At 54.6% G+C, this 27967-nt stretch overlaps 11 protein-coding genes across 11 annotated transcripts; 6 read left to right on the forward strand and 5 right to left on the reverse strand.

Annotated features, from left to right (window-relative positions):
- Positions 1 to 343: 343 nt before the first annotated feature.
- On the forward strand, positions 344 to 9090 carry BO80DRAFT_470768 (nonribosomal peptide synthase; the record flags this gene model as incomplete). Its single annotated transcript, XM_025723074.1, has 5 exons — positions 344 to 608; positions 663 to 856; positions 913 to 1652; positions 1749 to 5448; positions 5494 to 9090. 5 exons carry the CDS (start codon positions 344 to 346, stop codon positions 8878 to 8880), a joined length of 8286 nt encoding a protein of 2761 aa, XP_025577457.1. The 3' UTR covers positions 8881 to 9090.
- A 159-nt stretch (positions 9091 to 9249) lies between these two features.
- On the forward strand, positions 9250 to 9816 carry BO80DRAFT_423116 (uncharacterized protein). The gene has a single exon (XM_025718967.1). The coding sequence runs from the start codon at positions 9418 to 9420 to the stop codon at positions 9613 to 9615; it is 198 nt and encodes a 65-aa protein (XP_025577458.1). The 5' UTR covers positions 9250 to 9417; the 3' UTR covers positions 9616 to 9816.
- Positions 9817 to 10224: 408 nt separating this feature from the next.
- Positions 10225 to 11775, forward strand: BO80DRAFT_376972 (RTA1 domain-containing protein). The gene is made up of 2 exons (XM_025716677.1): positions 10225 to 10824; positions 10888 to 11775. The coding sequence occupies exons 1-2, from the start codon at positions 10535 to 10537 to the stop codon at positions 11639 to 11641; spliced, it is 1044 nt and encodes a 347-aa protein (XP_025577459.1). The 5' UTR covers positions 10225 to 10534; the 3' UTR covers positions 11642 to 11775.
- A 123-nt stretch (positions 11776 to 11898) lies between these two features.
- On the reverse strand, positions 11899 to 13121 carry BO80DRAFT_14138 (uncharacterized protein). The gene has a single exon (XM_025713690.1). It carries the CDS (start codon positions 12952 to 12954, stop codon positions 11995 to 11997), a length of 960 nt encoding a protein of 319 aa, XP_025577460.1. The 5' UTR covers positions 12955 to 13121; the 3' UTR covers positions 11899 to 11994.
- A 207-nt stretch (positions 13122 to 13328) lies between these two features.
- Positions 13329 to 13847, reverse strand: tfb5 (TFIIH complex subunit TFB5). Its single transcript, XM_025713689.1, has 3 exons — positions 13734 to 13847; positions 13533 to 13684; positions 13329 to 13482 (listed from the first exon to the last, which is right to left on the reverse strand). Exons 1-3 carry the CDS (start codon positions 13750 to 13752, stop codon positions 13435 to 13437), a joined length of 219 nt encoding a protein of 72 aa, XP_025577461.1. The 5' UTR covers positions 13753 to 13847; the 3' UTR covers positions 13329 to 13434.
- Positions 13848 to 14209: 362 nt separating this feature from the next.
- On the reverse strand, positions 14210 to 14724 carry BO80DRAFT_442820 (uncharacterized protein; the record flags this gene model as incomplete). Its single annotated transcript, XM_025721296.1, has 3 exons — positions 14210 to 14326; positions 14382 to 14573; positions 14617 to 14724. 3 exons carry the CDS (start codon positions 14722 to 14724, stop codon positions 14210 to 14212), a joined length of 417 nt encoding a protein of 138 aa, XP_025577462.1.
- Positions 14725 to 15793: 1069 nt separating this feature from the next.
- Positions 15794 to 17722, reverse strand: BO80DRAFT_453346 (putative MFS multidrug transporter; the record flags this gene model as incomplete). The annotated part of the gene is made up of 6 exons (XM_025722001.1): positions 15794 to 16352; positions 16415 to 16776; positions 16822 to 16974; positions 17027 to 17350; positions 17413 to 17507; positions 17563 to 17722. The coding sequence occupies 6 exons, from the start codon at positions 17720 to 17722 to the stop codon at positions 15794 to 15796; spliced, it is 1653 nt and encodes a 550-aa protein (XP_025577463.1).
- A 751-nt stretch (positions 17723 to 18473) lies between these two features.
- On the reverse strand, positions 18474 to 20393 carry BO80DRAFT_401999 (histidine phosphatase family protein; the record flags this gene model as incomplete). Its single annotated transcript, XM_025717590.1, has 3 exons — positions 18474 to 19044; positions 19100 to 20010; positions 20061 to 20393. 3 exons carry the CDS (start codon positions 20391 to 20393, stop codon positions 18885 to 18887), a joined length of 1404 nt encoding a protein of 467 aa, XP_025577464.1. The 3' UTR covers positions 18474 to 18884.
- A 509-nt stretch (positions 20394 to 20902) lies between these two features.
- On the forward strand, positions 20903 to 22536 carry BO80DRAFT_350124 (uncharacterized protein; the record flags this gene model as incomplete). Its single annotated transcript, XM_025715531.1, has 4 exons — positions 20903 to 21239; positions 21296 to 21594; positions 21654 to 21769; positions 21825 to 22536. The coding sequence occupies 4 exons, from the start codon at positions 20903 to 20905 to the stop codon at positions 22534 to 22536; spliced, it is 1464 nt and encodes a 487-aa protein (XP_025577465.1).
- A 491-nt stretch (positions 22537 to 23027) lies between these two features.
- BO80DRAFT_14256 (S-adenosyl-L-methionine-dependent methyltransferase) lies at positions 23028 to 25259 on the forward strand. The gene is made up of 5 exons (XM_025713706.1): positions 23028 to 23659; positions 23710 to 23836; positions 23889 to 24012; positions 24064 to 24509; positions 24569 to 25259. Exons 1-5 carry the CDS (start codon positions 23519 to 23521, stop codon positions 24994 to 24996), a joined length of 1266 nt encoding a protein of 421 aa, XP_025577466.1. The 5' UTR covers positions 23028 to 23518; the 3' UTR covers positions 24997 to 25259.
- BO80DRAFT_491913 (uncharacterized protein) lies at positions 25195 to 27462 on the forward strand (the record flags this gene model as incomplete). Its single annotated transcript, XM_025723731.1, has 8 exons — positions 25195 to 25279; positions 25437 to 25520; positions 25571 to 26136; positions 26174 to 26191; positions 26238 to 26377; positions 26432 to 26777; positions 26898 to 27344; positions 27433 to 27462. 8 exons carry the CDS (start codon positions 25195 to 25197, stop codon positions 27460 to 27462), a joined length of 1716 nt encoding a protein of 571 aa, XP_025577467.1.
- Between the last annotated feature and the right edge of the window lie 505 nt (positions 27463 to 27967).

Raw genomic sequence — 27967 nt, forward strand, 5'->3', positions numbered from 1 at the left:
CATTACGGTACAGAAATACGGCGCAGTGCATGCAGAAGGATTGTATCAGCTTCGCTCGCATGGCGAATTAGGTCCAACTGCACCGGGCGTTGAGACATCCGACACGAAGCTGACAGGAGCTTGGAATGTTGGATGGACTCCACGTCCATGCAAGTCTGCGACGCCGGACAGCATTGTTTTTACGTCCCCGCGTAGATCCAGCGGAGATGCGCCTTGGGAGATGGGGCGCGATTGCATGCGATTCCTTTTTAATCCACGCCGCCTGCAGTTGGTGTCTGGGTTCGTGTCTGTGTCTGTTGTCTTTCGTTTGGCCACACGCGCTTTGCAGCGTCTACCTTGGAAAATGGCTCCCATCGCTTTGCCCACGCCTGAACCTCCTCATCTGCTTGTTTCCCCCTCCAAGTCTCTCAAGAGCACTACGCCCGTTCCTTCCTTCCCCACACCCATCAAAGACTTCCTGGCTGTTGAAGACAAGTCAGTTGGTGCTGCTGAAGTCCCCGAGATCCTTTGCACAGCCTTCGGCCTGGCCCTTCGTTGTTACCGATCGGAAGGCGTGGCCTTTGAATACCATGCCGAGTCGGCGGCCGAGACCGGAGCCGCGATTACGCGTGAGTGCGCACACGGACCCGATGGCATCCGATTGATTCACTGATGTTGGTTAGATGTCGCGTTCGATCCCGACGAGTTCCACAAGGTCGATGACCTCCTCAACGCAGTGAGGAAAACATTACAAAGTGCACAATCGGTTCTGGATGCGTCCACCAGTGCCTCCGACACCCCCTACCAGTCATTTCGGAGCGCGGTAATTTTCCGCGAAGGATCCAGCGATGACAAATCCGTTCCACCCTCGCCCAAGGTAAACTTGCCAGTTAGTGCTGTTGGGAGTTCGAAATGGGCAACTGACTGCTGTAGCTTGACCTCGAGCTCCATGCCACCAACTCTACCAATGGCATTGACATCCAACTGCTGTACACCCCATCCACGGTCTCGGAGGACCTGGTGATCCACCTGGCCGATACCCTCCGACAGACATTCGACTTGATCAACAACCACCCCGAAACCGAGCTCAACCAAGCCAGCTACCTGGGCCCACTCAGCCAGGAAAAGATCTTCAACTGGAACGCGGCTCCCCCGGCGGCCGTGCTCGAGTGCGCCCATGAGCTGGTCCGACAGAGAGCCGCCCGCCAGCCCCAGGCACCCGCCATCGACTCATGGGACGCTCAGATGACTTATGCGGAGCTGGATACGCTGTCGGATCGATTGGCCACCACCCTCGTGAAGGTGGGAGTCAAGGCGGAGGTAATTGTACCGCTCTGCTTTGAGAAGACGGCATGGTATGTCGTGGCCCTGCTGGCCGTGCTCAAGGCCGGGGGTGCATTCGTTCCGCTGGACCCGGCGCATCCTTCTGCGCGTCTTCGGGAGATTGTCGGCCAGGTCGATGCACCGGTTGTATTGACGACGGCTAAATACCATGGCCTGTTTGCCGACTTCTCCGTGAAGGCACTGGTAGTCGATGCCGCGACGATCAAGGAGCATCCCGCTCGCAGTCGGGACTCTATTCCAGCATCTGCTTCCAACCCGGAGAACCTCGCTTATGTGATCTTCACCTCGGGCAGTACAGGTAAGCCCAAAGGCACAATGATCCAGCACCAGTCCTTCTGCAGCGGGTCTCTGCGACAGGGCGAGGAAGCCAACATGGGTCCTCATTCCCGAATCTTCCAGTTCGCGTCCTACAGCTTCGACGTCAGCATCCTGGAAATCCTCACCGGGCTGATTTTCGGTGCTTGTATCTGCATCCCGAATGAGCAACTCGGACGTGCCGACTTCGTCCAGTCCATGAACGACTTCCGTGTTAACTGGGCGTTCCTGACCCCATCAGTGCTGAAGGTCTTGTCTCCGGACCAACTCCCGCTCCTGAAGACCCTGGTCTTGGGAGGCGAAGCCATGTCCGAATCGGATATGATGACCTGGGCGGGATGTCTCCAGTTGATGAATGGTTACGGACCCAGTGAATGCTCCGTCGCTGCCACCGCCAATACCAAACTGAACCCCCACTCCAGCCCGCGGAATATCGGCCAAGCGATCGGTGGTGTGTGCTGGATCGTGGACCCGGAGAACCATCATGTGCTCTTGCCGGTTGGTGCCGCGGGTGAGCTCATCATCCAAGGCCCGATCGTCTCCCGTGGGTACCTCAAAGACCCGGTCAAAACTGCAGCGGCATTCTTCGACAGCCCTGTGTGGATGAAGCCCGGCACGACACCGATCTGGAACCGTTTCTACAAGACTGGTGATCTGGTGCGCTATGATGCGGAGGGCATGATTCACTTCATTGGACGGAAGGATCACCAAGTCAAGCTCCACGGACAGCGCATGGAACTGGGAGAGGTAGAGCACCATCTCTGGACGGATAGCCTGATCCGCAACGGCATGGCTCTCGTGCCATACACTGGCCTCTGCAAGGCCCGTCTGGTCGGGGTCGTGTCCCTTGACAAACAGCATGCGACCTCGCCGGTACAGACGCACCCAAGTATCCGTCTAGTGGACCATGCAGAAGCTGCTGCAGACACACGGGCCATTGCAGAGCGTCTATCACAACTGCTTCCCACGTACATGGTTCCCACCGTCTGGATTGTTCTGGAAAGTCTGCCGTTGATGTCATCCGGCAAGATGGACCGCAAGAAGGTCGCCGACTTGGTGGCGGATATCAGCCCCGAGGCGTTCCAGCACATCATGGGCAACACCGATAATCTTAGCGACGCGACGCCTGTGAGCAAGACCGAAGCCCTGGTGCGCAAGGTCTGGGCAAAAACGCTCGACATCCCCGAGGACCAGATCAGCAAGCACAGCAACTTCTTGTCCGTGGGCGGTGACTCCATCAAGGCCATGGCTGCCATGTCCGAGTTCCGCCGACTGGGAGTAACTGTTCTAGTAGCTGACTTGTTGCGATATGATGTCAGCGAGGTTGCTTCGAAGATCGAAGAATCCGGTGATGCACACTTGCTCCTTCTGGACGGCGAGACGGGCCGCAAGAGTCAGCTCCCCGTGTCACATCTGCAACAGACGTTTCTGGAGGCATCTCGTCTGGGCAACGGTGCGGTTCACCATGCGATCTTGCTCGAGCTGGGCCAGAAGATCCGCATCCAGCAGCTGAGCGAGTCATTGGACATCCTGATCACATCCTACCCGGCACTCACCCTCGGCTTCCAGGAGCAGAACGGCACATGGTCGCAGTTTTTCAGGGATCACGACGAGCTAGAGAACCCCGCTTACCACTTGAACCTGAACCATGTTGCTAGCTTGGAAGAAGCGCAGGAGATTGTCCAGCGCCGTCAAGCCTTGCTCTGTGTGGCTGGCAATCCAAGCTTCATGGTCGATCTGTTCACGGTCCGTGGTGCACAGTATATCTCTATTGTGGTGCATGCGGCTGTGGTTGATACGCATTCGCTGAACACTATCATCGGACATCTGGACTACTTGCTGCAGTCCGATGCAGACAAGGAGAAGCAGATCTGGGAAAGCCAGCTTCTATCCCATGATGAGTTTTCTCGTGCCTGGATTGACCACCTCAAGAGCGAGAGTGATCTGGGGGCAGTTACCAGCCCATCGGGAGCCTTTGCCAGTGTTACTTCTATCAACAATAAGGCATATGTAGCTGAGGTCCTAGACTTGGATTCTCATACCACTAGCCTGCTTACCGGACCTTGCAACGTTACATTTGATACGAACGCAGGGGAGCTACTTCTTGCCACGTTGATCCTGTCATACGAGCAGACCCTCAAGAGCCATGACCGTCCATCCTCGGCTATCGTCAAGAGCACTGCGCGTCAGTCTTCCACGGGCAAGCACCTAGGAGATCACGTCGGACAATTCTCTCTACTGCAACCCGTGCATGTGTCCTCGAGCCACCGAGACCAGATGACCCTTCAACTAATCCGGGAGGCCAAAGACCAGGTCCGCCAGAAGGGAGAAAAGGTGCTGTCGGAATCTGCAGACCTGATCTTCAGCTACGGGGTGTCCGGTCAAGCTGTCGAAGGGGTTGTGTTGAAACAGACAACCACCGTGGCGCCACGGAGTTTAAGCGCTATCATTCCCACGGTGCTACAGGTTTCCTCTTTCATCGAAGACGGTCAGCTCAAGATCACTGTCGGATCTGACCAAGTCCGCAGCCAGGAGCTAGCTCAGCTGGCCACCCAGTTCAAGCAAAACATTGCGCAGACCGTTGAGTTGCTGGCATCTGGCACAGTGAGGGAATTGACGCTGGCAGATTTCCCGCTACTTACCCTCGACTACCAAACCCTCGAGAGGATGAACCGCCAGAACTTCCCACGACTCGGTCTCAAGTCGCATCAGATTGAGGATGTGTATCCTTGCTCTCCATTGCAGCAGGGCCTTCTCTTGAGCCAGGCCAGGAAGCAGGGCAGCTACAATGTCTCGATCGGATGGGAGGTCACTCCCAGGGCATCCTCTGACCGGGTCGACATTGGCAGACTGCTCTCTGCGTGGCAACAGGTGGTTGATTTCCACCCGGCACTGAGAACAATCTTCACCGACGACCTCGGTGGCAAAGATCCCTACGCTCAAATTGTTCTCAGACGTCCGAGAGCCGAAATCTCAGTGACACCTTGCTCCGACGCTGACGTGGACTCGATCCTCGAGGAGACAATTGATCTCGGCACTAGCCCGGTGGTCCCTCCACACCGATTCAACATCCACTTTACGGCTGAAGGCCGAGTCTTCTGCAGAGTCGATGCGAGTCACACCATTGTCGACGGCGTTTCCAAGGCATTGATCATGAGGGATCTCAAGCGAGCCTATGCCGGGAGTCTGGACACGCGTCTGGGAGGCCCCAAATACAGCGAATTTGTCAAGTATGTCGCTGCCAACGACATGTCGGCTAGTGTCGCGTTCTGGAAGAATCAGCTTGCGGAGGTTGAGCCATGCTATTTCCCCAAGTTGGCCGATACGGGAGCTGCGCCTGAACTTAAGTACGCCCAGGTGGCACTGGAGACATCTGCCAGTGTTCTGCGCGACTTCTGCATTTCTCACCGTATTACTCTGTCCAATCTTCTCCAGACCGTCTGGGCACTTGTCTGTCGGTGCTACGTGGGCCGGGACGATGTCTGCTTCGGCTACCTGGCATCGGGTAGGGATGCACCCATCGAAGGTCTGGTCGATATGGTGGGTCCGACGATCAGTGTGCTGATCTGCAAGGCCTTGCTGGACGATTCCACCATTGTCAAGGACGCGTTGAAGACATGCCAAGCAGAATTCCTGGATTCTCTGTCCCATCAACACTGCTCTCTGGCTGAGATTCAGCATGCCCTTGGACTCGCAGGCATGCCGCTTTTCAACACCGGTATCTCCTTCCAAACCATGACGGGTGTCGACAGTGATGAGACTACTGCCGATGTTGACTTTGAAGGTCTCGTCGTACGAGAGCCGACCGAGGTATGAATCCATTACGAAGTATTTTGCATTAGCTGACAGGAACAGTACAACATCACCGTCCACGTTATCGATTCGCCGGATAATGTGGACATCAAACTCGGATACTGGACCGACTGTATCTCCGAGTCTCAGGCCCAATCCGTCTCGGGCACGTTCTCTGCTATTCTCAAGTCTGTGCTCGAGAACCCCGAGGCTCGAGTCGACCAGCTCAGTGTGATTGGCCGGTACGATCTGTCGCAGATCGTTGCCTGGAACGAGGATGTTCCAGAGACCTCCCAGTCCACGGTCCCAGACCTCGTGCTCCAACAGATCAAGCGCACCCCCCAGGCCATTGCCATCGACACCCTGAGCGAACAGGTAACGTACGAGGAGTTTGGAAACATGTGGTCGGCCTTGTCTCAATACCTGACTGAATTTGGTATTGGCCCTGGGGATTTCGTGCCCTTGACTTTCGAAAAGTCGGCGTGGGCAATCGTGTCCATGCTCGCTGTTCTGGCCGCTGGGGCTGCGTTCGTGCCACTTGACCCGAAGACCCCAGTGGAGCGCCTTCGCGAGGCTTCTCTCCAGACCTCAGCCAAACTGGTTCTGGCATCTCCTAAATATGCCTCCAACTGGGAAGGTCTCGTCCCGGCGATTGTCAGTGTTGATCGTACCATCCTCGACGAGTTGACCAACACGAGCAACGGACTCAGACCGGAAGTCAGGGCTCGCCCCCATCATGACGCCTATGTCATCTTCACATCGGGCAGTACCGGAAAGCCCAAAGGTTGTGTCGTACAACATTCTGCCTTCTGCTCCGGAGCCCTCGCGCAAGGCAAGCTCGCCTGTCTCGGCCCTTCATCCCGCGTGTTGCAGTTTGCCTCCTACAGCTTCGACGTCAGTCTCCTCGAGATCATGACATCCCTCATGTTTGGCGCATGCATCTGCGTGCCCGACGAAGATCTCGGAAAAGACATCAAGCGCTGCATCAACGAGTTCGCCATCAACTGGACCTTCATGACCCCCTCTGTTCTTAAGCTCCTGCAACCGGCCGACGTGCCCTCCCTGAAGACCTTGGTTCTCGGTGGCGAGGCTCTTTCGAAGGGTGATATCCTCACCTGGGCCGACAAGTTGCAGCTGTACAATGGATACGGGCCTAGTGAGTGTTCGGTCGCAGCCGCAGCCAATCCCGGCCTGCAGACGACCACGGATCCAGCCAACATTGGAAATGCGGTTGGTGGTGTGCTCTGGGTTGCGGATGCAAAGCAGCCATCGAAGCTGCTTCCCATTGGAGCTGTTGGTGAACTTTTAATCTCAGGACCCATCCTCGCAAGAGGCTACCTCGGCGATCCCGAGAAAACTGCCGCTGCATTTGTTGAACAGCAGAGCTTCATTCCGGGAGCTGAGGAGCGGGAGCGGTTCTATCGGACTGGTGATCTCGTGCGGTACAATGCCGATGGCACGATTCATTTCATTGGCAGAGCTGATGGTCAGGTCAAGATCCGTGGCCAGCGTGTCGAACTGGGTGAGATCGAGTACAACATTGAGCGTGATGAGCATATCCATCATGCCCTCACTCTGCTCCCATCTCAGGGTCCGTTCAAGAAGCAGCTGTTGGCCGTGGTGTCTTTCAAGGGCTTCGATCTCCCCGCCGAGGAAGGACAGGTTTCGCTGGTCCCGGAAGATCAGAGACCCGAGATCATGGCAGTCGTGACGAAGATTGCTAACACCATCTCAGCAGCTCTGCCCGTTTACATGGTCCCTGCTCTGTGGGTGCCGGTGAACGCAATCCCCCTGCTACCTTCTGGTAAGTTGGACCGCAAGAAGGTCCGCCGATGGGTCGAGGCACTGGACGACGCTACGTATGAGCAGATAGCCAATGTAGGGTCGAAAGCCAGTGGCCGGGGCCCAAGTACGCCCACTGAGTTTGCATTGCGCCGGATCTGGGCCTCGGTGCTTAACCGTCCCGAGGAACAGATCAGCATGGAGCGGTCATTCCAGAGCCTCGGTGGTGACTCCATTTCCGCCATGCAGGTCATCGCCCAGTGTCGCGATGCCAAGCTCTCCCTCGCAGTCAAGGATCTCATCCAGTGTCCGACTATCGCCGAACTGGCGGCGCGAGTGCGACCTTTCGACGAGGAGGCTGAGCCGGTGGAAGACGACATTGGCGTTCCCTTCAACCTTTCGCCCCAGCAGACCTGGGAGTTTGGACTGAAGCAGCACTGCGATCTCAACCGCTACAACACTACGTTCCTCCTGTCGATTCACAGCGATGTCGACCTGGAGCCAGTCGTTGACGCGACCGTCCAACGTCACCCCATGCTCCGTGCTCGGTTCCAGCGCGATGCTTCTGGCCGTTGGATGCAGTATATCCCTCTCGACCGGTCCAACAGCCATTGGTACGAGGAGATGGATGTACCTGATGTGACCGCCATTGAACCCTACACCGCTCCTAACCAGTCCGGGTTCGACTTGGAGCGTGGCCCCTTGATGCGTGCCATTGTCTTCAACCTTCCGAACGGAGACCGCTACCTCGGCCTCACGATCCACCACATGGTCATCGACACCGTTTCCTGGCGAATCTTGCTCCAGGACCTCCAACAGGGTCTGTCCTCCGGGGCCATCACCTCCCACCGCTCCGACTCGTTTGCCCTGTGGTGTCGCCGGCTCAAGGAACACGCGGAGCAGAAATGGACGCCCGAATACGTGCTGCCCTTCTCGATCCCTGCGCCCCGATACGACTACTGGCAGATGGAAGAATCCATGAACCTGTTCGTGACCGAAACCATTCAGGAATTCTCTCTCGACACCAAGACCACGGCTCGCTTGATGGGCAAATGCAACCACCAGTTCCAGACCAAACCCCTCGATATCTTCCTGTCAGCGATCTTCCACGCATTCAGCGCAACCTTCAGTGACCGTCCCGTGCCCGCGGTGTTCATTTACAGTCACGGTCGTGATGAATTTGGTGGCGACCTCGACGTCTCGAACACCATCGGATGGTTCACCTCGTCCACCCCGGTGGTTATCGAACCGTCCGCGGATATCGTGGATGACCTGCAGGCTGTGCGCGACGTGCGTGCCAGCGTCCCGGGCAACGGCGTCCCGTACTGGGCGACCCGCTGGCTGACCGAGGATGGACACGCCGCGTTTGAGCATCACAGTCCGTTTGAGCTCTCCATGAACTACCTCGGTCAATACCAGCAGCTGGAGCGGGACGATTCGGTGCTTCGCTATGTGGACGTCAACAAGCCGAAGGCGACTGGCTCTGGATCCGGTCTTCTTCGGACGGCGCTGGTCGAGACCCAGGCGATTGTTATTGGTGACTCGCTGCAGATCAAGTTCGTGTATAACACGCGCATGGCACGGCAGAAGCAGCTGCTCGAGTGGCAGGCGAAGGTGAAGGAGTCGTTGTTGGAAATTGCGGAGCGTTTGGGAGATGCGGATGAGTGAGATGCTTTGGATTGTATAGAATATAATTTCCTCATTCTGGTTCTTTGGCTTTGTTGTCTATACCTCGATTCTGCTGGATATTTGTGGAGTGGCGTTGGAAGGGAGCTGCACATTATTTCATTGATTGAGCACTTGTATATATGTCGATCTCAATTTCAGATTCTGCAAACTCAGATGAAGCTGCCTGTAGAAATCACACCTCACTCTGTATACTTCATCAATGACCTTACCTTGAGGCGATGTTTCAATTTTCTAGTCGTCTGCTCGAATGCTTCACCCTAGACTCGTCGACATTGTCCAAACATTCGTAGATCCCACGATCGTATACACTACACTCGTAGTCGCCAGTGACGCGAGAATCCTCAATTCGCTTCCTCTAACAGACCGTTCGACCCCCGTAGAGACTTGTGATAAAGCTGTATGCCGTGTCCGATATCGCATTCAGATTGTTGGATTCCTGCCCGCGCGGCATCCCGGCGTATATGTCCCGGCCCTATATTCTCTTGTCGAGGGATTCCAACGAACTTGAAACCGTATATGCAGCTCAACAATCCCGCCCCGATAATATCTTGGTGTTGGTCCGTAGTAATTTGGGGTCGTGTTGTGTTTCCTGCGTGGATTCGTGTTGCTGTAGTTGGAGGTATCCGTTATAGTAGGACCCTTCTCGAGGCTCAAATCGAAGTATTTGCATCATCCTGGACTTGTGCTTCTCTAGTCGGTCGTTGGAAAGTGTAGCCTGCTCGAAGTGTTCGTGGGGTTGACTGCGATGCTCGGAGATGCCGACGGACCAATTTCGGATGTGAAACGGGATTGCTAATCGCCTACTACCGGCACATGGATAACACTGCGGTTAGTACCCAAAGGCCAAGAACCAAGCCAAACGCGTATATGCCGGGCCATTTCCCTGAAACGACCAGAAATGCAGGCGAATATGACTGCCTACCCATGGCTCAATCCAGGCAGACGCGAAACAGCGGCCATTCTTTGTCCTAAGTAGTGGTCGGAAGCGTGGCGGAATGCAATGCATCCACGCCGCTGGCTGTCACGCGTCGATCCGGCAATGCCCTGGCCGTCAGGCATGCCATCACTTTGTTCAGGGTCCCTCATTTTCCTGCAACCTGATTGGCTCGAGCGTAAAAACGCACCGGGCAGCGACGATCCGCGCGTGGCCGCTGCCCGATCCGTGCTATTTTGGTTGCGTACGCGCTGACCAGTTAGCGGGCCAACATGGACTGCCGCCGACCCGCTGGCCATCCACCCGAGCGAGCCGGTTGGCTGCCGCGTAAATATACTCTTCGATCCCCGGCCAGACTAACACAGAGTACAGTTGATCCCGAATCCTGCGCGACGACTCCCGTATGGTCGCCGCCGATCTGCGGAGTCGGCATGGCGCCAGGCAGACAAAATGCTGCGGTTTCAATTTATAGGAGGGGTTCCTCGAATGTTCTCCTGAGTCCTGACATGTACGGAGTACGCTCGCCGGCATAGCGATATATATATACATGGCGCGTCCGATTGCCACCATCACCACCACCACCTCCCAGTACTAGTCTAGTATCCGCAGCCGGTACTGATTGCCCTTGGAGACGACTCCAGGAATACAATTTACCTCACTTGCTCCCCAAGCTGTCTCTGGCACCAGTTCACAGGCATCATGACGACCGTCACCGCTCCAGCGCCCTGGATCACCAGCAGCCAACAATGTACGCTCGAGACGTGTCCCATGTCCTATGCGCACATCACCTACCTACCCAACCTCGGCGGTAATGCCTTCTACATCGCGCTCTTCGCCCTCTTCATCCCCGTGCAATGCTACCTCGGCATCCGCCACCGCACCTGGGGCTACCTCTTCGGAGCCATCTGCGGTTTGATCCTAGAAGTTCTGGGCTACATTGCGCGCATCTACATGCGCCATAACCCATTCATCGACCGATGGTTCATCATGTAAGCCCCATTCCCCCCTACCCCTTTCCCTAACCCCCCCACCCCACCCTAATAAAAGAATAGGTACCTCGTCTGCCTCACCATCGCCCCCGCCTTCCTCAGCGGCGCCATCTACGTCTCCCTCGCCCGGATCGTCGGCGCCTACAGCGCGCAAATCTCCCGCATCAAACAACGCAGCTACAGTCTCATCTTCATCAGCTTCGACATCATCTCACTCCTCCTGCAAGCCGCCGGCGGCGCCATCACGACCTCCAACTCCGCCTCCACCGTCCAAGACGGCATCAACATCATGATCGCCGGTCTCTCCTCCCAAGTCGCCTCCCTAACCCTCTACATCGTCATCGTATTGGACTTCGCCTTCCGCGTCTACCGTCTCAGCACGAACTCCCCATCCCCCAGTACCTCGAACACAACCTTCCGTCTCACCCCCCCCAGTAAACGCGAATCCGATAGCCAGGACCTCGTCCCCGGCGAGAACGATGCCGATCCCGATACCGATGGTCTCATCACCCTGAACCCCGAATTCGCCTCCCTGAGGGCGTCGAATCGCTGGAAAGCCTTCCTGTTCTGTCAGGGTCTGGCCGTGGTGTGTATTTACATTCGGAGTTGTTTTCGAGTGGCCGAGTTGTGTGGGGGGTTTAATTCGCATTTGGCGAATGATCAGTCCACGTTTATGGTGTTGGAGGGCATGATGATTTCCATTGCCGTTATTGCCATGAGTACCTGGGGGCATCCCGGGATTGGGTTTAATGGGAGGTGGGAGGCGTTGAATTATCCGATGTTTGGGAGTGGGAGGAAGAAGGGAGGGGATGCGTAGGGGTGATCTGCTTTAGGGGAAGGGTTAGGGGTGGAGGATGATGATGATGATGATGATGCATTTTTGGTGCTTTATTTTTCTTGGGTTTGGGTGTTGGCTGGTCGGTGTTGGGTGTTTAGCGCTGTATACTAGCTTGGACTAGAAAATCAGGATATAGAGTTCATGGCATCTGTTATCAATATGTTGTGAAGAACATGAGTCACGAGCCCGGTTCACTACCTTGTGTAGCATCTACTGGCCTACTCAAATAATATCCTGTCAAACTTCAGATGCGCATATCATCTATCGGACACTATCTACTAGTACAGCCATAAACGAATGTCACTAACTACTCGGCAACCTCTGAGCTACCATCAGTCGCGAGAGACCGCCGTACCAATCGGTTCAAAAATCGGCGCCAGTGGAACCCAGATAGTAAGAATGCCGTCGTGGAAGTGCACGTCCGCTTCTTGTTCGACTGGCTTGTCAAACTCGAACACGCGCAAGAAACGACCAACTTCGCGCTCAGCCAACTTCCACTGTGTTCGGGCGTGCCTGATTCCATCCTCTCCACCTCCCTCGGTCACCCTTCTCTGGCTCCCTTCACGGCGCGGGTTGGTGCCACGGCGCTGGATCTCTTCGCCTCGTCCTCGACCTCGCATATTTCCATCCCCTCGCTGGGAACGTTCACCTTGCTGGGTTTCTTCGCCTCGCTGGGATGGTTGACCTCGCTGGATTCGGTCGCCTCTCTGGGCTGATTCACCTCGCAGGGCTGGTTCGTCTCGCTGGACTCGGTCGCCTTGCGGGTCTGCACGTCGCTGAGATCCCGACCGACCGAGATCAATCCACACATCCCCGGCCGGTGGACCCTCAGGAGCATCTTGACCACCACGATCCGCCTGAGCAGTAGGGATTGGGGCCGCTCCGCCGTCCTCATTGCCCTGTTCACCTGCAGGTGCACCCTGACCGGCGCCGGCAACGCGGCTTCGTTCATACCCCGCAAGTTGTGCATCAATCTGGTGAAAGCTCATACTATCCAGGGACTCTTCTAACAGGATTGAGTCAGATACGTTGCCGCCGTCCACCCTCAAGTCAGGTTCAAAATCCGGAGGAGGGGCAGGGTATTCGCGCTTGATTTTCCCGGAGATCACCAAATGCTGACCCTCGATGTGCACCCAAACGTGGTCTCGCTTGAGGCCGGGCAAGTTCCCGTCCAAATAGTAGCCACCCTCAACAAGACGCATGTCGAATGCAGGTCTGATGGTCACGGGAGCCTTAGGACGCTCTGGGAGAAGGGGGTATCCGATCCACCCCCTGTTTCCGATGGTAGCCATATCGAAAATCTCGTAATTCAGTGTAAAGAACGTGTGATAAAGATCGTGCGATGAGAATGTGCAGTAAGTATGATTGTAGTGTGGGTTGATGTTGAGAAGATGGTCACTGCAAGTTGGTGAGTTTTTAACTGCTAGGTCATGCTGAGGCAGCTATCACTTAAGGTAGGAGCACCTGGGCAATGGCAGCAGGAAGGCGCCCGCGTCATGGTGTTGCCTCAGGGAAAGAGCCAGGGCACTCAGCATACTGTGGTAACCACGATGTTGGCATGTCATCAGCTCGCCTGCTTGCCAACAACCCGCACCATATCCTACGCTCGGCACAAGATATCGCAGAATGACCCTCGCAAGCACCATCTGTAGTGACTTGACACCTAGCCAAACAAGCCTCAGATCCGAGCGACACGAACCGACCGCTGCCAAATCACCCAGGAACCGAGAAGACCTGCAACCCAGAACCGCCAGCGCACATAAAGTATCCGATTACTCCGATTCCGACTCGTCCGGCTGCATCACCTTGTCATCGAGCTCCTATTCCTCATCAGCAGGAAGCGACCAACCAGTACTTAGGTTATCCCTACCTTGGTCAATCTCGCCTTCAGATTCGCCAACTGACTCTCCTTGATGACCAGGTGGCGATCATCGTCCAGATCTTCGACGATATAGTCGTGTCTTTCTTGGTCGTACTTGAGGATGATGGCTTTCACGGAGGGATCGCACTCGATAAGGACTCCTGTTACGCGTCGGTTAGCGGGGACGGGGAATGGCTGCGGGTGGCGTACCTCTGACGGCGCGGGGCATGTTGATGCTGTGGAGAGATAGAGTATGATTGGTGACACGTGAGGTATGATGGATGCGATTGATTTGAGCAGGTGAGGAGAACGAGTGAGTTGCACGGTGTCAAAGGCGAAGCTCGAAGAACGAGAGATTCCGCGGCCAAGCGATGCCAAGACCCTCAGGCACCAAGGCAGTAACAATATTGCCGCCCGGTTCACCAGGCAACTTATCTGTATAGACAGTGAATACTCCGTACTTGGGGCTGCAAAAAAATAGCTACACTCTACTCCTCTCCGCCTCCCATGTATTCGCCAGTGTAGTTTTCACCTGCGCGTTTACTATTTAACGGATAATAGAGAATTGGATCAAATGCGCGGAGCGTATGTAAACGATAGATGCATATACCGGGTTGACGCAACAAAACCGGCATTGCAAAATCTATAGTATAGAAACAAAAACCTCTAACCTAAGGCCAATAGCATCACTTACGCAACACCCTCGGAGCACTCTGCAAAACCAAGCTCGCATCACTAGAAACCAATCCCTCCACACTCAATCTCTGAACATAGTGAAATATCCAGCTCTGACAATTCAACGCCTACCAAAAATCAGCCCCCATAATCACCATATCCCCATAACCAAACCCAACCCACCGTCGGATCAAAAGGATTCAAACTCCGCCCCGGAGCGGGTACAACAACCGCCACCGACTCCATCCGGTCCCGCGCGATAGTATCTATCGATTCCCGCCCATTCCCCACCGTATCTCTCACATACTGCTCACTGACTTGGGCGAGAGGAAGGATATGGTATATGCGAGTCTCACTCAGGAAGTCATAGTTGCGCTTGAATTCTAGGAAGAAAACCCGTTGCGGGATTGCCGGTTACATGGATGATTTTGCCTCTTAGGCCTTGGTCGCCGGTGGGGATGAAGATGGCCCAGTGGGCGGGCTTGGCGCCGTTGTCGAAGATGCTGAGGGAGATGGTACGGGGCATGGTTGGTGGTGATGGATTTCTGATATAGAAGAGGAGCTTGTGGAAGTAGGACACGAGTTTTGAGAATAACAGGGCCGGAGAAGATAGAGTTGGTAGACTGAGTGATTGGCGGCAGCTGCATTTACCACGTGAAGGTGGCTAGGCAGACAGCTACCGCTTGGGGCATCCCTGCCTCCTGGTCAACTAATAGAATTGTTGCGGTTTCCGCGCTCAGGCAAGTAGGCGCCGCAATGCAGGCTTCGCTGTGCCTGAGTGTGGTGCACAGGGTCATCTTTGTGATGGAATGACACGACTCTCGTACTGCAGATGATTATCAAGGCCGTACTCCGTAGACAGCAGCAGAACGCTTTGATAGGTGCAATTGACGTTGCTACTGTAAGTACTAAGTAGAGCACCAAGTATGGGCCCGTGCACTTGACAGTATCCATCGTGCCAAGCTCTCAGGCACCCAGGCACCCAGGCATCCAGCACAAGGTACAGAGTCGAAATGCCACGCGTGGCGCCATGCGTTTTCCACCCGCTCACCGCGTATCGTCTCTTGACATACCAGTATGGCGTCAACCTACAAGGCAGATGAAATCAAATACGAAGAAGCCGTGCGCATCTACAATGACAAGAAAGCCCGGAATGAAACGGTCTCCATGCGCCGGCTCGCGCGTGATTCCGGCCTGAATTACAGCCGGCTACGCGGTCGAATCATCGGGCGACAATCCCGCTGTGCCCGCAAACGCGTCAATCTACGTCTGGATGACGCGCAGTACAACGAACTGTTCCAATATCTGGATACGTTGGATCGAGAGGCCACGCCCCTGACACCGCAATTGATCAAGAAGGCGGCAGAGGCCATTCTGCGAGGCATGCAATCGGATTCTAGCAAAGCGTCTCCCAAGCTGTCCAAAATGTGGGCCTATCGCTTTATAGACCAGCATCCGCAGTATTCAAACGAGAGACACCAAGCCAAAGGCTACCAGGAGGGTGATGCGCAAAGCGGATCAACCGGAGACGCGAGTATCTCACGCGACGGTAGCACGATACCCACGAGGATGCCTACTTAGAGGTCGCAGTGTGATCATCGAACTCGTTGAGGGGTGGCCTCCAAGTCTTCAAGATCATCTGCTCGCGTCTCTCCCTTATACGGAGCCCAGCCAGTCCCAGCCTGTACAGCAGCACCAGCAAGAGTCAACACGCAGCCCCCCAGAAGCAGCATTTTTACCGCTTGCTCATAGCTTTGCACCGCCACGGCTCGCTCCACCCCCGTCAAGCTCTTTACCAGCGCCGGACTTCCGAGCAGTTTACGGATCAGCTCATCTCGGCCGCCGAGCCCATGCTTCGTGAACCCCGTCTCAAGACCCCTCTTCAGCTCACGCTGAAAGAAGCCCCCACCAATGGACGACCCAAAGCTTCCAGCAAAGCCCCGACTCATCCCTAACAAGGCGCTGATCACGTAATGCATCTCTGGGTTGGTGAGATGCAACAAATGGGAGAGAGTATAGTTCATGACTGCCCCGACGGATAGGCCGTTGAAGAAGGCCGCACCTAGATAGGCAACGGTGGAAGATTCTGGCGTGGAAAGCACCGACAACATGAGGTTCGTTAGGGCGAAAAGTAAGAAAGCCAGGAGTCCGGAACTGAAACGCATTCGGTCAGCCAGGCGGCCTTCATCTGGTGAAAAAGACAAGGAACCACCTACATGTAATAGCTTCCCGTTTTACGGATATGGATCCATCCCACCAAGAGTCCTCCAAGTCCGAATCCCGCATTGGTTGGAACCAGAATCAATCCCGCGGAGGCCGGAGACCAGTTTCGAACGACGAGTGCATATACCGGTGAGTAGAACAGAACGGCCCAGCGAGCCATCATCGTGATCGCACCTGCCAGGCAACTGAGTAAGACACTCCTCACCTTGAGTACCTCGATCGGAATGATTGGATCGGCGGTGTATTTAGATTCGATCAATAAAAAAACGGCCAGAAAGACGAAAGACAGGAAGATTGGAGTCATCTGGATTTCCGATGCAGCAAGACTGGAAAGCAGGAGGAAGACGGAAGTGGCCTGCAACGGTTAAACTCGGTCAACCAAACAAAAGGTTGCTCTTACCAACGTCAGCGCCCCGGCATAGTCAACCTGCGCCAGCTTCTGCAGGAGGGCACGTCCACTCAGCTGCTCATCTCCGGGACGTTTCGGGATCGCGAGGAATTGCATTGGGCCCAGTAGCAAGGCAACCGGTGCTTGGACCCAGAAGATGAGACGCTATCCCGTGTCATCCCAGGGAGCAATGTATGTGGGTTTCATGAAAACTTACCCATCCGAAAGCCGGAGTCAAGAGGCCGGCGAGCACTGCACCTGAGGAGACACCAATGGTCATGCCGGTGCTGATCATACCGATGAACAGGCCCCTGCGCTTTTTGCTCGTTAAATCCAGTGTCAAGACAAAAGCGATGACCATCTGTCCGCCCGCACCGCATCCTGTGAGCGCTCTTCCTAGAAGAAAAATTGCCAGGGTCGGAGCTGCTGCCGTCACAAAGAGGCCAATAGATAGCAGGGTGCATGAAAATAGGATATAGACGCGGGGTGTAAATATCTCGGACAGTCGACCGGAAAGAGGAGTGAGACTGGACATGGCAATCTAACGGGAATTCATCAGCACAAGCCCAAAACCACATAGAGAGAGAAATAGACCGGACGTACCAAAAAGGCCGAGTTGAACCATGTCGTCTCGGAGAATGCATCTAGATCGGCGGCGATATCCGACTGCGCAGTGGTCATCATCGACATATTGGTCGCTGATGGATTTCAGCTTGGATTCATAGCAGCCAAAAGTTGTAAACGGTTTCATACTCATGATGAACAGCAACAATCCCATCGCAGCCACTATGGCCGATCCTCTCAGCCGAGTCACACGAACCCGCGGCGAATCCTCTCCATCGCCCGCAGGCGTCGTCCCCAAGAGAGGCGTAGTTTCCTCTGAGACAGACTCTTGGTGTTCATCAGCAGCCATGGCGCGTAATCGAGCAGTAGGGATTGTGTCTGGAGAAAAGAAGAATCTCCTCCCGAGCCCTTTTTTGTTGGGGCATTGGGCGACAGCGAGGAGATGATGCGATAAGAGGGACAAAGCTCGGGATGGGCGGAAACGCATTTCTAATCCGTACTAATGTTGCGAGCCCGACCAGGATTCTGTCCGGTTGAGGCGTTGATAAGGGTTATCGGGGCCAATGATGGGGTCGATCGCGATCGAGCGCGCCGCGAAGCCTTCCAAATTCCATCGTTCCTGTTGGCAGAGGGTACGTGGTAGCCAAGATGTGAGACCGTGGGTGCGGTGGTGACGCATGGTACTCCCGTCCAACTCCAATGGCCGTTCTCACTTGTGAATGATGACGGTCGGGTGGAGACAAGAGATGTGTCAGACTGACAGTTAGTTATGCAGGTCTGGGTCGGAGAGAATTGGGCCCGACGTGCCGATGCTGGAGGAGGAGGAGGACAATGGAAACCGGAACCGGCTGAAAAGTTCCCGGACCCTGTGGCATGCGACCGTTCAAGTGACATGTTGTTGCCTGAGGCAACAAATAGATGATATCCAAGATTTGTCCGATCAGGTGATGTGATTGGATTGTCTCCGCCAGATGATATGCAGCCAAGATGTTCACGCGGGGAATGATAGCTGCAGCTGACTGTGGGAGGAGGGTATATTTTAGCGGGGTGAGTCTCGCGCTCTTTTCCTGCTCCTTGATATACAAGACAAGCAACAAGAAGAATGAAGACCGTCTATCTCTGGACTCTGTGGTTGAGCGCTCTAACGGTTGGTGCAGATCATCGCCAGATCAGCCGTAAGGTCGCATTCAACTCTTGGTGAGAACATAACTGAAAAAATACCAGGTTGGACAGCGAGCATCAAGAGGGAATCCATGATCGATGCTATCGAGCCGGTGCAAAGGGTGCTGGCGGATACCGATAATTGTACGTGCTATGTTCCTGCTACGCGGTGCAGATGAGACTATACTGAAGCCTTTAGCCTGCTATGTTTGCTCGCCGCCCTGCTCCCAAGCCGTTTGTTGCCATGGAGCATTCCCGCAGTGTTGCTCGGATGGGGTCTATTGCTATTGCTGCCAAGATTGACATTCCGTCACTTGACAGTCATTCATTCTATCTATTAAAATACAATCTCAGCTAGACTGGCACATTGCGACGATGTCGTCCGGAATGTATGGTTTGAGGATGCTGATCAAGGACGAGAGTGGTATCCAGTCCAAGGTGCCGTGAATCGTTTCGATCGCACGTCCACTATACAAGACACGGGCGTAAAGTTCGGAGGTGGATGTTTGCCTATAGCTGATTAGTGCCATCCTGAATCATAAGATGGGTAGAGAGAAGCGCGTACCAGATTTCAAACGCAATGTTTGATCCCATTCCCGGCCACCGTAGTGCCTTGATGCCCAATGCACCGAGGATAGGCCCGAGGTCTCCATCGTGAACAAAGTTGTGGCTATACACAAGCTCGGATGTTCCCAGCTGGACCGCTTCCAGATGGCGGACGATCTCCCCAATGAATAATCCTTCCACTAGCTGGATATACCGAGTAGCATTTGCGTTGTGGCGCCACCAGTAATTCCATTCCCAATCGCCGGCACGAAACACCTCCTCTGCTTGGTCGCGGGTCGCGCACTGCGACTCATTCTGGACGCGACAGGGAAGCTCGTATCCATTACACAGACGGGCCTGGAAATTGTCCGCGAAATGGTCAAACGTTGAGGTCCAGCTGGAGGTATCCGCATCGAACATGGTCGCCAGCTGACTGCGTAGGGCCTTGGTTACGGTCAAGTGCTCATTCCACTCTGCCGTAGACTCAATGGCGGAGAGGACCTCGCTCTGAGCAGAACAGGAGAATCCCTGGTCGACCGTGTCGACCCCGGAGGCTTGTTGGTGCAGCGGCAGGGGTGCATTGTAATCAGGCCAAATGCCCCGCAGAACACCCCCGGCCGAGCCTTGGGTGAGGGCCGATGTGCTGGACCGTAGCCAGATCTTTTTGCCGTTGTCCTCGTCCGGCGATGAAGGGATTAGCTGCAACTGGTCGCCGTACACTGCGCGAAGGTCGCGCCCGTGCTGGTAGCCGTCCAGGAAGCCCCCAATGGTCAGCTGGGGATACTGACAGGAGCCATTCACATAGGTTGCTAGGAATGGATTGGAGGGATCGGAATAAGTTTGACCATAAACCGGGATGGGAGCCGGGCCCTGGGAAGCCGGGGCGACATAGACATGCGCCTGGAGATTGTCGCAGTGATATTGTTGATTCTGAGGCACTGATTAGACGTCATTCTCATCATAGATGAGGTTCAACGTACCTCTCCCCCGGGAAGAATGTTATACGGGGTGCGTCGTTGATGCCGCTGCACATACTCGAGGTAGACTAGCCGAGCGGAGACGGACTGGTTGGCGACGGGGGGCGGCAGCGAATACGTCTCGGCGCGGGGATGGGGCATGGAACAATAGTTGTAGACATTTTCCGCTGAGGGGGAGCTGGCTTGATCGGCCGGGGCCGTGTAGATGCCGCCGTAGGTGCCGAGGGAAGCGTTGGTGATGAAGGTGGTGTGGTTAAGGGGCGGGTAGAACGAGTCGCGGGTCGCGAGGGCGGGTCGCCCCGCCGTCAACAACAATGTCACCAGCCCGGAGATCATGTTGAGCAGGCCCTCGTAGATGCTAGCCATTTGAGGGGAGGGGGTCTGGAGTGAATATATCTACGGAGTATGTGGTGCTCAGATGGATAATTTCCCCTTTGCCGACTGTCGCTTCTCTTCCGACCACTCCGTTGCGACGATTGCCCACGTGTTGATGCTTCCAGTATTGCAGGCCCCCACGTGGTGGGACCTGACTTTCATGAATAGTATTCTAAGAAGAAACCACGCGGGGACTCGCTGACGGCTCCTCGATCTCGACCAGGAACCGAGGATTATCACTAAAGCTAACTAGTATTTACTAGCTAGTGACACTGACAGGGACCGACGGAGGCCAATCACGTGCCAGGGCTGAGTGGGCGCCGCGAGGCTCCAGCTCCCCCTCGTCCACTTCTCTCTTCACTTCCCCTCCACTTCCATTCCTTTATTCCTTGATCACTTCCCCCCCCCCCCCCCCACCGCATTGCTTCCATCCGAGGAATGAGGCGTTCACAGTCTCACAACTTAGACGTATGGAGCTGTATTTAGGAACCGCATGGCCGGCACATGCCGAGTCCGATGCCCCCAGCGATCGGCCCGACAGTCAAGGGGCCTTCTTATTTATCGACTACCAGGATGAGTCCTCTCAGGCCCATGCTGTGGCCAAACGAAAACAAGCCTTCCTGAAGAGACGACATTTCCGGTCCAAGAAGCAAGAGCGATTGCAAAAGCTGAAGGCCTCCATCGAACCCTTGCCATCCCACCCCCGGATCGGGTCGTGGGACCAAGCCTTGCAGTCGGGAGGGCTGGACCCCTTCTCATCCTTTGCCGACTCCATGACCGACAATATGTGTTTCTACTTTCACTATTGTAAGACCCGTCTCGCACGCTTGTGCGCGACAGGGGAATTGCTAACCGCATGCTAGATCGGACCCAGTGCGCCCAGTCGATCTACCCATTTGCGGCCTCAAGGATAGGGGTCTGGTGGTTGCAGCAGGCCATCGGGCAGCCGGCTCTCTTACATATTCTTCTGTCCACCAGTGCTACCCATCGAGAGTTTCGGGGATCTCTGGCTCAGATGCGTCCCGTCGTTCAAAAGGCCCAGCGAGATTCCCTGAAGTTCCGGGCGATTACCATTAAACACATCCAGAATATGGTGCAAAGTCCAAACGAACCTTTGCTGGAGTCAGCACTGCTCCTTATCGCGCACTTAATCTGTGTAGAGGTGGGTGCCTGAGTCGTCCCCTGCCAGGGCGAGAATCGAGGATTGACCCGGCGCCCTAGGCCGCAGACGCCAATTTGGAAGCCGTGGAGTGTCACCTGAGTGGCTTGATCAAAATGGTTGATTTAAGGGGCGGTATAGACATGCTGAGCCGGGAGACGGTCTCAATGATCTACTCGTGGGTCCTGACTAGAACACTCCATGATGATCTGGTCCCTAACCGTTATTGCCAGTGCCGATATCATGAGCGGCGTCCTCCGAATATCAGCACCAGTGTTCCCAATGTCAGTAACGTGGAAGACCGCAGTACTGGGGAACCTGGATGTTCACCATCCGAAAAGTGGTGTCTCGGAGCCATCTCTGGTCGGTGGTCGCTTCTTTGACTCCCCTTGGTCAACATATGTTCATCCAGCGCTTCGGACCGCAATCCGGCTCTTCCGACGGATTACCCATTGTCTGTCGACCAAAGGAGCAGCCGAGGTCCCGGCCCTGGACGAGTGGGTGGGTTATGCAATCCATCGTGTTTTGTCGCTAATTCATGATTGTATCGCATCTGACTTGAACGAATGCTTACGACTATCCGTCCTGTTATATGCCGTCGTCCAGATAAGGACGTTTGGAGGCCTGCCGGGTATCAGCTCCCTCGTGATAGCTCTCCGCAATCGGTTGAGGACAGGGCTTCCCCTTGCTCAATGTATAGCACCCGATTTATCCTTCTGGATGCTCTTTATGGGTGGCATGGCATCCAAAGAACCCGTCAGTCGGGCATGGTATGTGGCTCACTTGGCGGAGGTTGCAGAGCAATTGTCTCTCAACGGATGGGACACCGTGGTGCCTTTGTTAAAAGGATTCTTGTTTATGTCTCAGTCCGATAACACCCACCCGGAAGCTCTCTGGGATGACGTTAAAAAGCAGCAAGCTCTGGAACATGATGCGTACAACTGACAGGAGTGTCCATGCATCTGGTGGATCCTTATACGTGACCCTCTTCTAACAGACACTGCCCGTCAGTGATATCCGGCTGTATGGCCTCATCACCACCCGTGCCACAAATAGGCTAGTGGGAGATTGCAGGGGAAAACTCAATCCTTAGACGTGCAACCCAATCCGATACGGTGGTCAAGAGCTGACAAGTTTCTGCCGACGACACTGAAGACAGGAAGGTGTTGTCCGCGGAACCGTAAACGCCTGCCTCACCTTGTAATTACCAGTTCTATCCGACCACATACTGTTTTACGTCCTCTTTGTCTTACGTGGACTGAATGCGGACGAGGTCAGGTTTTGCAGCATGGTTCATCCTAATGGCCTCGCCGCGTTTTCGTGGGTAGAATGAAGACAAGCAGGCAAGTTCATGCCAGTACTTGTGAGGGGCCTGTAGCAGACATCAGCCCACCCCCTCTTTCCTGGGTTATTTGATGCAGTGCTACTACTACTACCACTACTGCTACCACTACTACTATTACTACTATTGCTTGGGGAAGCCTAGCCCGAGGTCTCAACACCACCTTCTAATGGACCCCAAGCTCAGTAACGGACGCTGTGCCTGATAGTCTCACAGGCTAAGCCTGCGGCCAAGAAAAATGCCCCTCGGTTAGACCCTGGGCTTTTATTCCTCCCATTTGCTATCTAGCCCGGCTATCTGGCACCAGAGTACTTCGTCTTACTCAGCGCTAACACGCTTTGTGGATAGTACTATTATATAGGTCTGCAGGACACCTATCAGAAGCGATGCGAAGTCCTTTCAGCTACAACTTTCCAGCCAGGACCCACTGATAGTAACGCAGACTGACAGCCTCATGTCTCGAGTCAGCATTTGAGCCTCAGGGTACATATAAAGCCAGCGTATATCCTACAGCTGTCAGAGCATGAGAGCCATTGCCCTGATTGCTGCGCACTTTCCAGATCTCGATACATCAACAATCTCAGCATGGATCAAATCGTTGCTCAAATCCAGTCGCTCGCTAGGAGTGGCGATGAAGCAACCCGAAAGACCATCATAGACACCCTTAGCAATCTGTCCTACTCTCTTGAGACTCCCCAGGACACGATGCAGAGAATTTCTTACCTGGTACGTTCGCGAAGCGTCGTTTCACAGCCACCATCTAATGAGGGACTCAGCATCTGCAACCCGCCTTGGTCAGGGTCGGCCTTGACCTGAAGCTGTTCAACATCCTTAGCGAGAGCAAAGAGCCCTTGACCACCGAACAACTAGTCGCGAAGACAAACGCAGCGCCAATCCTGTTAGGTGAGCACCCCCCACCTCCCCCCATCTCTCCTTCATTCTCATCTCCCCCCAGGCCGTATCCTACGCTACCTTGCTTCCGTCGGCACCATCCGAGAAACAGGCATCAACACCTTTACCGCGAACAACATCACCCACTCCCTCACTATCCCCGGTATCCAATCCGCCATCTACCACAAGTACTCTGCCCTTCCTCATCCATGCGGCCCAGTTACTAACATCATGCCCAGTGTAGACAGCATCGGCCCCGTGATGTGGGCCCTCCCCGACTTCCTCCAATCCACCAACTACCAAGACATCACGGACCCCACCAAAACCCCCCTCCAAAAGGTCTTTAATACCGATCTCCCCGGCTTTATCTTGATGCAAACCATGCCTGAGAAACTCGCCCACTTCCTCCAGTTCATGGAAGCCCACCACATGGGTCTGCCCACCTGGTTGGACGTCTATCCGATCCACGAGAAAACGGCCGACCTCCGTCCGGACCAAGCGCTCTTCGTGGATGCCGGGGGCGCGATCGGCCACCAGTGTGTCATGCTTCGGGACCGAGTGCCCGTGCAGCAAGTGCCGAACCGCGTCATCTGTCAGGATTTCCCGTCTGTCGTGGCGCAAGGGATCCCGCATGACGGGGTGGAAATGATGGGGCATGATTTCTTTACGAAGCAGCCTGTTGAAGGTATGTGATTGGTCAGGATCGTGGTTGTGAGTCGTTGTGGCTGATGTGGTGTTCTACAGGCGCCCGGATCTACTATCTCCGGATGATCATGCACGACTACCCGGATGACAAGGCCGTGGTTATCCTTCAGAATATCATGGCCGCCATGAGCCCCGACTCGATCATTCTGGTCGATGACATGGTCATCCCAGATGGCGGGGCGCACTGGCATGCCACCCAGATTGATGTCTCCATGATGGTGTCTCTGGCGTCCATGGAGCGGACGAAAGAGCAGTGGTATGCTTTAATGGAAAAGGCGGGACTGAAAATTAATCGGACCTATACCTATACGGAGAGTCTGGCAGACAGTATCTTGGAATGCGTGCCAGTTACAGAGGACATCGTTCGGCGGGACCTAGCGTGTAACTTGATGTTTTTTTTTTTTTTTTTTTTTTTTTTCTTTTGGACCATTGGAACGAACCACGTGGAGAACCCTGTCAAACACTGAAGAATTTCGTTCTAGCCGAATGTGTCTTATGCCCGACTATCTCGGAGATTGGGCACGACGATAGCTTGCCGCCAAGCTTTGCTAAATGACCAGGATCAACTCGGTGGATCCCTCTTTCCCTCAGACATCACGGAACAGAGTTCCTGGGAACAGTGAGCCATGCTGTCTGTACTCCGTACACCCCAGTCAAATTACGCAATGACCATAGTCCCCTTGCCTAGAGGCATGGGCATGTGCGTTCACTGTTTTCCCGCCCTCCGTCCTCAGGCGGTGGATGTTGATGGTCAGTTCGTATCCACCGCCGACCGCGGCCGCGGGGCGAGGCTACGGTGCATAGCCATTATCTACTAGTCGCAGTCGTACGCGTTAATTTGGGGGCCAAAGTCCACCTGGCCTCTTTGATTGGTTGCAACGTAATGTCTCGCTGACTTCCAATCCAGCAATTATCAATAACCAGACGTTGTTCATCGACGGTGGAGAGGTTCGCTATCTCGAAGACAATGATACCATCTCGGCCTATGCGAGTATGTGTGACAGCGGTGCGTGGTCGCTGGCCCATGCTAATCCCTCTCAGTCCGAGATCTACAGACCATCGGCGTCTCCAAGTCCTTCTCGAATACCGATTCAGATCAGTTCACGCACATCGAAAAGCCATATAATGCCTCCGACCCGGACGCTTATCCGACCTTCTGTGATGAAGGATCCCAGTTCAAGGATGGCCAAAACCTCTATTTCTACGGCGGTTATATCAGTGGTCGCGACGGGCTTAAGGATGTAGCGCCTGTCGAGACCTGGAAGTACAACATTCAAAGTAATAACTGGACCCGAGATGGGTTCGGTGGCGTGCCGTATGTTCGTCTGGCGGAAGGAGGTGCCGTGGTATCATACTCGCAGAACAAAGCGTACTACCTTGGGGGGATCGAAGACCCTGGCGGTAATCCGAACGTCTATGGCACCGCGGGTGCAGATGTACAAATTGTCAGTGGCTTGTTGACCCTGGATCAGTCCACGCTTACGTGGTCGAGTCTGTCGACGGAGGAGATGAGCAACTATGGTACTATTGGAGCAGGATATGTCAACATCCTGGAGGATGTCGGCGATGAAGGGTTGCTAGTGTCCTTTGGTGGATACAAGTATCCGGTTGGAAGTAAGCTGTCGTTGCTGTGTGCCCAAACAGACGAACGACTCCTACCATGTATGTCCCATGTTGATTTTCTTGGTATATGCAGCTAACGAGGCAGAACCCCATGGAATACATTACCCTGTATGACATTGCCAACCAGACATGGTACACGCAGCAGAGCACCGGGGATATTCCCTCCTGGCGGATGGCAGGCTGCAGTATTACGGTGGCAGCAGCAGACCGATCGTCATTCTCCATGTAACCATGCTTCCCCCCTGTGGTTCATTGCCACGTCTGACGACTCTTCAATAGCTATGACTTTGGCGGCATGGGCGCAACCACCGCCAATTCCGATGGCGACGTGTATGTTCTTTCTTTGCCGTCATTCCGCTGGATCCGTGTGAACGAGGGCAGCAGCATCCGCGAAAAGCACACGTGCAATCTCCTGGGAAATCATACGATGATTGTAGTGGGAGGGACCATTCCCACCGACAGCTCAGAGTATGAGCCCAAGCCGGTGAACTGCGACTCGGGCCAATTTGAGAACGGCATCGCCATCTTCAACCTGAACAACCACACTTGGCTGACCGATTACAATGCCGCGGATACATCGGAAATATGCGCTCAGCTCAGTGATTACCGATGTCATTGGCGGAAGGTAATTGGTCATATGCCCCCGGTCGATCTCTGCTGACGGTGATACAGCTCCACGGGCGGTGCCAACGTCACCCAACCGGCGAATGGATTCAACAACACCGCGCTGGCAACCATGTTCGAGAAAGCGGTCATCACTACCCCCACCAGTGCAACTACAGCCGCCACGGCCGCCGCTAATGCAACCTCGACATCCGCACAGAGCAACACCAGCAACACCGGCAGCTCCAAGGGCGGGTTGTCCAAGGGCGGCATCGTCGGCGTCACTATCGGAGCCGTCGCTGGCGTGAGCGTCATTGCCGGACTAGTCTTTTTCATGCTCAAACGCAAACGTGCCCAGCCCACCGCAGACTCGGAAGTCGTGCATGCACCAGGCCCAGCACCTCAAGGCCACTTTGCAGAGCTCAGTGGGGGACACGAGGGACACGAGCTGGGACAGGATGGGATCTCGAGCGTACCGGCTGCGGAAGTGAGTGGGAACTGGTGGCAGAAGACTCCCATTGTAGCGGAGATGGATGGTGTAGGGGTGGTTGAGAAGGGGCGATGCATACCCTTACGTTTTGATTTCGAGGTATCGATGTTTTTTTATCTAGTTGTAATCATGCATGTGTTGCTTTCGCGTAGAGTCATTAGTATCTGTTACATACAAAATGTGGAAGCATTCTAGGGCCATGATGGAAATGGAATAATTGAATTTTACTACGTCTGTGTTTGATGTTGCTCTCGTCTTTCTCATTATCTCCTGGTATTCATGTGGCATTTCGCTTCTGTCTCTTCCTATAAAGTAGATGACACCAATCAATCATTTGATATTCATTGTGCGCATTAGCACGGACTTTGTCTCTTTAAAACAACACGATAAGTCGACTCACTGACACAAAATCAATGTTAGATGTGGGCACAGATCCATGGAGCTGAACTCGGGAGAATAAAAATCTGTGATTTTGTCCAGCCATCCTCCAAGAATTCAAGGTCACAGTCATTGTAGCCCATATTCCGATACAGTTCCCTCTTTAGTCTTGGCTAATTGATTGGTGGCAACTTTATCTCCAGAAGAAGTCTGCTCGTGCGCTCCACACTGCTCGATTCAAGGGATCTATATAGGGTTCCCCCGCATTGCGCCATCGCCCCTAGAGATTGGCACCCTGCGACTAGTGGCCTGTGCTTGTGGTCTCTTGTGCCCTCGATTTAATC

Source organism: Aspergillus ibericus (genome assembly GCF_003184845.1).
Source record: "Aspergillus ibericus CBS 121593 unplaced genomic scaffold BO80scaffold_10, whole genome shotgun sequence".
Classification (NCBI taxonomy): Eukaryota; Fungi; Ascomycota; class Eurotiomycetes; order Eurotiales; family Aspergillaceae; genus Aspergillus; species Aspergillus ibericus.